This window comes from Balaenoptera ricei, chromosome 2 (genome assembly GCF_028023285.1).
Source record: "Balaenoptera ricei isolate mBalRic1 chromosome 2, mBalRic1.hap2, whole genome shotgun sequence".
Classification (NCBI taxonomy): Eukaryota; Metazoa; Chordata; class Mammalia; order Artiodactyla; family Balaenopteridae; genus Balaenoptera; species Balaenoptera ricei.
This window is the reverse complement of record NC_082640.1, coordinates 13,292,771-13,301,421: the sequence shown is the minus strand read 5'-3', so window position 1 is coordinate 13,301,421 and position 8,651 is coordinate 13,292,771. Positions and strand designations below refer to the sequence as shown.

The 8,651-nt window shown below is 48.3% G+C and overlaps 1 protein-coding gene across 1 annotated transcript in view; it reads right to left on the bottom strand.

The window, feature by feature from the left end:
• Positions 1-275: 275 nt before the first annotated feature.
• PIP4K2A (phosphatidylinositol-5-phosphate 4-kinase type 2 alpha) overlaps positions 276-8,651 on the bottom strand; it is a 173,208-nt gene continuing 164,832 nt past the window's right edge. The window contains exons 8-10 of the mRNA XM_059915299.1: positions 4,559-4,802; positions 3,092-3,195; positions 276-548 (exon numbers count right to left, since the gene is read on the bottom strand). Coding sequence (XP_059771282.1) covers positions 468-548; positions 3,092-3,195; positions 4,559-4,802 — 429 coding nt within the window. The 3' untranslated portion in view covers positions 276-467. The remainder of the gene's footprint in view (positions 549-3,091; positions 3,196-4,558; positions 4,803-8,651) is intronic.

Genomic DNA, 8,651 nt, shown 5'->3' with positions numbered 1-8,651 from the left:
GTCTCACATCTTTCAACTCCAAAAAATAAACTGATCCACAGTTTATCGTGTGGTGCCAACCTGGTTGGTCTGACATGCATTGCCTTCTCCCCTCCCCCCTGCATGTGCTCACTCATTCATTCATTCATTCATTCGTCCACAGCTGGAATCAGAGGGTTACTGCCCCAAACACACTCTGACCGAAGTCGGTTTCCATCAACCAATCAATCAGTTTTGAAGATGCTCACGTGCGCGTGCGCACGCACGCCCCCCGCCCCCCCCCCCCATACACACCCAAGTCAGAAATAGCTAGAGTGATGCTGGGAAATATCAGGTAGCTGTTAAAGCAAGTAGTCCCCAAATCAGTCATCTTGGCCTGAAGATGTAAACGAGGAGGTGTGCTTCACTGAGTTTGGTTTTCATTTTTCCTGTGCCGAAGCCACCTCTGTCCTTCCCACGCTCACGTCCGTCTTCGGCCATGCAGGACGTTACGTCAAGATGTGGCCAATAAAGTCCAAAAAGCGCTTGGAATACTGTTCTGGGTTCACGGTGGAGATCTCCGCACCAGCCTGGGCAGCGTGAGAGGAGAGGAACAGTGACAGAATTACTATCAGTACCTGCAGGAACTTCCACTTCAGCTGAATATGAAGCCAGGCATTTTCAAACCTGTGCAGCCTCTACTCGTAATTCAGAATATCTTGGATATTGGTCTGAATAGCCAAGGCTCTTAGGAATCTGTGTGTGAAAACGAGGCAGAGTCATAGGACCAACAGATGCCATTGTCACACACACTGTGACTGCTGCCACTAAAAAAAAAAAAAATCCAACCAGCCACGTTTGAGATGCTCCCGTCAAATGTGGAATCTGCGTGGCCAACATTCAGAAGCCACGGGGAGGGTGCTTCTGTTTCTCAAGAGAGCAGATTGGAGACACCTTGAGAATGACACAAACAGCAACGTTTGGCCAGAGGGAAGCTCCAATGACAAGGACACAAGGACCGTGTTCATTTTTCAGGACCGAGGTAAGCGGCTGGGTGCTCAGAAATGAGGGGCGACAGCCGCAGCAGCAGGGGCGGTGTCAGCTGCCGGGACTCTTTCCCGGCCCCGTAAGCAGGCGAGACACAGCGCCGTGACTGCGTCTCCCCCGGAGGGGCACGGGCATGGGGGTGCCATCGTCCCCATTCGCAGAGACCTGCTTGGAGCTGGGAAGCCGGCCCCTCGCAGAGGCTCAGTGGGGGGTTTCCTAGGACAGGAGCACAGTGCGGGCCAGCAGAGCCCCGTGGTTACCAGCCAGCCTCCTGAGCTGCAAAGGGCAGGACCAGAGTTTTACTAAGTCACCAGATGCTATTTTTACACACGCAGCTCACAGGGGAACCTGTAATTTCCATGCCTGGCCTGGGCCCCTGGGATCTCCACGGAAGAGCCCCGGTTTTGAAGGCAGAGAATGGTTCCCAGCAGCAGCTCGACACAACATTCCTTTGCAGAGGAATGTCTTGCTCTTGCAAACTGCACCCAATTTTAGGCCGTGTGCCGTATCATGGAGCTGAGCTGGTGACTTACAGGGGAGATGCAGATGAAGCCATGTTTGCTATGGCCTGTTTCCAGTTTCACGTGGTCTAGAATATCAGCAGGTTTGAGGAGGGGTGGGAACAAACATGGAGCATCCCCCCACTGTTCAGTCTATTCACCACAAAAATCTCATCAATAAGGCATTAGGACCCCTTCATCAGCTGGCAGAACTGAAGCGCCAAAGCACTTCCTCCAGGTCACACACTGGAAAGGTGAAATAGGATTCTGGCCCAGCTGTGTCCTTGCAATACACCCAGGTTGTTCAACCAGAGATGAGCATCAGAATTACCGGAGCCTCTTAGAGGCCCCTCCCGCAGCCTCCTGAGCTGGACTCAGAATCAGGGAAAGGGGTGGTGCATCTGGCAGGCACACAGTTTGCAAACGGTGCTCAGAAGGCTGCGGTGCCAACCCCCGCGTGAGAACTACTGTGTACCCTTCTCTCTGACTGATAGAGGATTTTTATCGTGTTCGGTGGGCCGGGTAGGTCCTGGTCCGTGCGCTGCACACAGCGGGAACACCAGAAATAGCTGACGGTGTGACTGAAATATTTCTGTGGCAAATGGGGTATGGTGTTGGGCTGGTTCCATTGCTGACATGACAGCCTGCTTGATTTTAAAATAGAGAAAAAGAGCCTTTAGAAGAGGTTGATGTTCTGCTGGATCTTGGTTGGCTCCACACTGTGGGGAAGCATCTCTCCTGCCAGTGTGAACGAGCCAGGGCACAAGTTCATCCCTGTGCGATGGGCTCTGTGGCCTTTTTGGCACGCCTGAAAGCCAAAATGGGTCCCTACGATGCAAGCACAGTGGAGACTCACGACTTGTGAAGTCCAGCTGGCCAGGCGGGCCTCGCTGGGAGATCGGGGGGCGGGGCTGGGTCCTGAGGAGCAGTCCTCTGTCTACCACTGCCTAGGACGTGATCCTGGCTGGCAAGTTACTCCGTAAGCTCCCGTCCTCAGTTTCTTCACCTGGTAAGCAGGAGTGCCCTGGTTATCCCTCACAGGCTCGTCCCGGGGATTCAACAAGTTACCATAGGCCGGGAATAGTGAGAATTCTGAGCAAGGACAATAAAGGTGAGGGATTCGTATTATTAAACTTTGATCCTGCACTCAAAACATTTCTGTAGTAGAAAAAATTACAATCTGCTGTGCGGAAAGGAATATAATATTGCGTATCTTGGAAGCATGTGAAGCAGAGAATAGTGCTTCAGTTCTGAACATTTCATATTAAAACACTCAGTTGTCATCATTCAGCCCTTTTGTCTTTGAAACATTTTTTGAACAAAAAAGAATTTGTGTAATATTCTCATGATGCATGTGTCTGTTAATAACCCCGGTGAGTAAAAGAAGAGCCGCGCCGGGTTTAAGTGACTTGGGAGCGGCGGTCCGAGCGCGTGCTGGCTCTGACTCTGCATCAGAGCGTGACCCCTGCAGGGAACCAGAGCCAATGAAGGACTGTGGGCAGCTCAGCGGAAAGGAGCGGACCTGAGCTGGTTCCTGCACGACAGGAAGCAGGGAGCAGAGAGGGAAACCAAACGGAGATACTTACGCCGTGTTTAACAGTTTTTGCAGCGTGGGCAGCTTTCTTTTTTGCATCATAATGAGTCAGAATGTCAATAATTGCCATAAAGTACACCTCTTTCCTAGGCGAATCTGTAAAGGGATGAGAGCGATGATTGTGGGACACGTGATGACAGCACCTGGAAAAGTGCGAGCTGCTGATGGAGGAAGAGGTGAGGGATTCAGTGGGATGGGGGTCGAAGGGGTCTGAAAACAAAGGCAACAGAGGCTTTTAAAAAGTCTTGCATATCCCTATGAAACAGCTTAACTTTCTGTCCCCAATTCTCTCTCAATTTAAAAAGTAAAAAAGAGGATATAACCTCAGGATATTGCCAGTAGAGGTGCAGGGGTGAGATTGTTTTTGTTAATCTTCATTTTCCTTAGTGACTGTGTATTGCTTTGGTATAAAGAAAAATGCTATTTAAAAAATACTCTCTAAAACAAGTAGAAGTAATTATGCTCCCTAATACTTTCTACCATTACATACTGTTCCTAATTAGCTGTTCCTAATTCTCATTGGATCTAGTATCAGAACTGGATAAAGGCATATATCATCTACAGTACCCATCTTCTACATATTTCCACAAATATGATGATGTTTCAATTATGAACAATATGAAAAAGTACATTTGACTATATCTAATTTTCTGTGTTGAAGAAACAATTTTGGTGAGCAAAATAAAGAACATAACTCAAACTCACCTGGCTGCTATGCCATGAGATTTTTTTAAACAATGATGAACCACAATTTTTATTACTCAAAAAATCAGAGGCCTGCTTTTATCTCTAAATTTTTTTTTCCATGTATAAGTAGCTACGGTAGCATGTAATATTCCTACAAATATCTCATCACCCAGATTTTGAGGATTAAGATGGATCTCACTTTAGAGAAGAGGGCCACAGACACCTTAATGGGGGAAAGAGCAGAGGACAGACACAGCAGCAAATCGGAGATTCTCATGCCACACCCTGGGCCAGCTTCAGCACTCCCGAGAAGGAAAGGGCTGGTAGCAATGAGATGCCTGCCCTACACGATGTCCACAGGGGGTTTGGAGTGGACCACGTATGTACCTAGCTCAGGATAGACTTGTGACACTTGAGATCCACATAAAAGATAACTAAGAAAAAGAATATTTTAAAACATTTCTTATATATGGTATGGACATTTACACAAGCATGTGCATATGTGTGTTGTATATGTACAACACACACTTGTGTGGTTTCACTCTGTTCCCTCAACATCACACAGTTCAAGGACCTCATCACATTACAGTTCAAAACCAGAGGTTACGGTTACCTTTAACATACTTTGTCCCGAAATCAATCGATCGGGACTCTTGAGAAGGAGTCTTACAGGGCAGCATGCTTTTAACCGGGGTGATGATTACCAGTAGATAACAATGCAAAAAGAAAAATACAACTAATGGTAAAAAGAGTTGATAGTAACTCAACTTACTTTCATGGCATTTAATTCCATAAACATCAATGTTTGGATCAAACTCGCCCGGAGCCAAAGGCGGCGAGCTGTTGAGCGTATTTCCAGGACTGTCGGGAGGGGTTCCGACAGGGTGGGTGCCGTCGCTCTCCCCCTCCTCCTCTCCGTCATTCTCTTCACACTCCACTTCTTCCTGTTCGGCTCTCTCCACATCGTGGATGCCCACCAGGAGGCTGTAGTCCATGAGCTTCAGCTGGGCAAGAAACTGGAAGGTGGGAAGCGACGTGGTCAGTTATGCCTTAAACACAAGCCCAGATTTAAAGACCGCAAGCTCACAAAAGGGCGGTAGAGGCGAGAAGATTTCCCCAGGAGCAGCCAGGAGCCTCTTTAATGGTGCTGTCACGGTCCCTGGCAGTTTCTCCAGCCAAAGCTGTAGCCTCACACTTCAGGCTGGCTCAGAGCTGGGATTATTTCCCTGAGATGCAAAGCTGGATGCTGAGAGGGATGCACTTATCACATGGAGGCTGTACTGCACCAAAGAGCAGAGAGCATGGCCGGCAAGGAGACACAGGGAAGAGAACGTTTCTCCGAACAATTAAGACTGGCTAATGGGGAAACCAGGGACCTCCCACGTAGCTTCCAGGGGAGCCTCTCTGAACGGCTTGTGAAAAGCACTTTGAAATGCAGCACACGCTGTGGAGGAGAGTATTATGCTGTCCATCACAAGTAAGCACAAGCGCCAGTGTCCCAGTCAACCAGCAAATGCCTGTGTCGCTGCTCAGCACTCTCCTTCAGGCCTGCCTGGGGCTTTCCTTCTGATGGAAGCGGGAGCCGGACACACTCCTCCATCGCCCCCTCCCATGCCTAGCACAGTGCCTGCCCCAACCGACCCCTTTATCTGGGGGCTTTCTCTGGCCCGTTCCCCTCGCCCCCACTGCGTACCCTGGATGCCCTCCAGAGGTCTGGGCACAGCTGGAGAAGCTGGATTGCTGGGTGGCAACATCTCCCACCCACATGTGTGTAGTGGGTGCAGCGTGGGTGGGGCGTGGTCGGGCCAGGTCCTGCTCCGCGTGCAGGGTGGCAAGGCAAGAGCCCCCTCGCCCCATCCCTGCTTCTCCCTCTGGGCCCTTGGAAGGTCCCTGGGAAGTGGCAAAGGTTGGATGCTGCCCGAACTTCCCCTTCTGGTCCTTTGGCAAGGGAAGAATTTGATCTGCTCACGCCCCTACTTAAGACCTTTCAGTGGGGTACCGTTTCTTACAGGGTGGAAACAAACTCTCACACTGTCCACGGGACCTGGGTAGTTTGGCTTCATCGCCTCTCGGACCATCTTGAACCCTCTTCTGGCCTCTGGGCCCCTCACTGCGCCCCTTCACCTCCCACTTGACCTTCAGGTCTCAACTGCAGGGCACTTGCTCACGGAAGCCTGTCCCGGTTCCTGCCGGGCATGTGTGCACTGCACACTTTCCCCTAAGACACCTGGTTTAGCTGCACACTCATTAGATTACTTGAGTAACTTCTATCTTCCCCAAACACTGCAGCCCCATGAGGACAGGGGCTCTGGCTGATTTTGCCCTTGAAACTGCCATTATTAGTCAAATCCATCTCACCTGCCTTCACTAATCAAGGTCTTTTAAGACTTGCATGTCCTTCAAGGGGCACGTAGCCTAAACAATGATATCTGCCCAGCTGCTTGCTAGGAACTTGGAGTCAGCTGTGTCTAGTTTGAGCTGAGTTGGTTGAGACTGGATAGGACCACTGACCCTCCAACTGGGCATGCGTGAGTGTCTTTTTACACGTGCAGAGGATGGAAAGCTCCACCCTTGGGTCGTGCAGAGGCCAGTAGCCTAGTTAAACCTGTGCAGAACGACGATTCCCGTTCCTTTTCCCAGTCGCCTTTCCTCACGCTCCCCACGCCTCAGACAGCACTGCTGCTGCTTATCCCATAAACACCTCGAGCCCCTTGCCTTGGGGAGGCGGATTTGAGATTTGCTCTTCCCGCTTGGCTGCCTTGTGAACAAACCCTCTCTGCTGCAGACCTCAGCGTCTCTGCGTTTGGCTTGCTGCACGTCGGGCACAAACGAGCCTCGTTCGGTGACACCCTCACTGCACTCCTGACTCCCAGGTAAGTGATGTAGCTACTTGGTATTTATTGAACAAGAGAACGGGATGCCTGCTGCTGCTTCCCCAGTCCCCCTTACCTCTCCCTAATTTCCCCTGACCCCTTCCTCTAAGAAAAATAACCACCCAAACCAAATAAAAACGAAGAACAAAGCAACAACAAAAAGACCTTCCTTTGAGACTGCAAGAGGCAGCACCTACTGGAAGCAAAATGAGACCATTTACGATATATCTTTGCTCTGCAGAGCAGAATCTCTCTTTAACACGTAGGTCTGTTTGACCTTCAGATGGTTGACGTACAAATACACTTTCAAGTGTGCTTTATGTATGAGAGTACAAAAGGGGCTGCCTGTAATTAACCTGCCAAAGGTTAGGCAGGGAAGGGGTGATGACCAGGGCTGAACCGCCACACGAAGTAGGGTGGGTCTCCAGGCCCACGTCTTCCTCTGGCACTTGTGCTGCTCTCACAACGTCGGCCAGGCCCAGAGCTTTCCTGGGTCTCTGATCTGTGGTCAGACCACTGCTTAGGCTCCTCTCCCAGTAAAGAAACATTTGTATTCAGTAAATAAAAGTGAAGTTAGCTCCCAGCATCACCCACTAAACTATAAGTGAAATGAAAAATGCATCTCTTGACAAGAAGTTGTTCTGACATACCCAAAATCAAGGAAACCAGTTGCAGGCCCAAATGGGGATTATATAAGAAATGGGGATTATATAAATCTTCAAATCTGTGTGGCTGAGACAGAAATGGAAAAGACCAAGGACAGCACAGTGGTTAAGAGTATGGCTTTTGCTGATAAGGGTGACCCATTAAAGTATCAGATAATCTTAAATAAAATTAAAAAAAGAAAGTTTTGGAGTCAGGTGGGCAGTTAAATTTTATGTTACTAGCTCTGTGCCTTGATGATAAATTCACCTCTCTGAGCCTCAGTTATTCTATGAAATGGGACACCACCACTAAACTCACAGTGGTGTGGAAAGGATTAGAGAGAATGTAGTGGAGGCAATGAAAAGTGCCTTGCGTGTAACAGTGGACGCGGTTTTATCATTGTCCGTGTGGTTATTGTGGTAAAAACCTTTTTTTCATCAAGTAGGTAACTTAAACATGGGGAGAGGTTCAAGTGAGGTGGGCCAAGAGGGGAGATGTGCTGAAGAACCCATTGACTCCTCAGCTCTTATTGTCATAAAACGTCATTTAAAATCTCTTCTAAAGTAGAGGGAAACACAAGGCAGCAGCAGACCTGAGATTCTTGCTAGAGAAAGTCCCTGCTGGGCAGCACAAAACTACTGTGGGCTGAAGATGACAGACCCCAAAGAGAAGAGGGGTTTGGGGCTCCCTGAAGGGTCTACCTCCAGCTAACATTAGGAACTTAATACACATTTGCTATTTTCTGTCATCCCTTTAAGCTTCTAACTCAAATTAGTGATTTCTAAATACATAAGATTTCAATGCATGAAGATTTTTAAATCTTTATAATCTCTAGGTCCCATGCTTTCCAACTTCTTAATAATTATCCGCCAGACCTTGATCAGCCTCTTTTTCCCTCAGAATATCCCACCTAATCTGCTTCCCTCATAATTAATTCCTCATTATACCAAATCTGAGCTAGTATCTTCCTGAAGGTTTTTATGAGCCCTGTCACACACAAACCCTTCTAGAAAACTGTGGCTAAAGAGCTGTTAATAAACTCTCCTTCTATGTGTCGTCTTTGGAGAAATGTCTATTTAGGTGGTCTTCCCATTTTTTGATTGGGTTGTTTTTTTGTTGATGAGTTGTATGAACCGTTTGTATACTTTGGAAATTAAGCCCTTGTCGGTTGCTTCGTTTGCAAATATTTTCTCCCATAGGTTATCTTTTCATTTTGTTTATGGGTTTCCTTTGCTGTGCAAAAGCTTGTAAGTTTGATTAGGTCCCATTTGTTTATTTTTGTTTTTATTTCTATTGGCTTGGGAGACTGACCTAAGAAAACATTGGTATGATTTATGTCGGAGAATG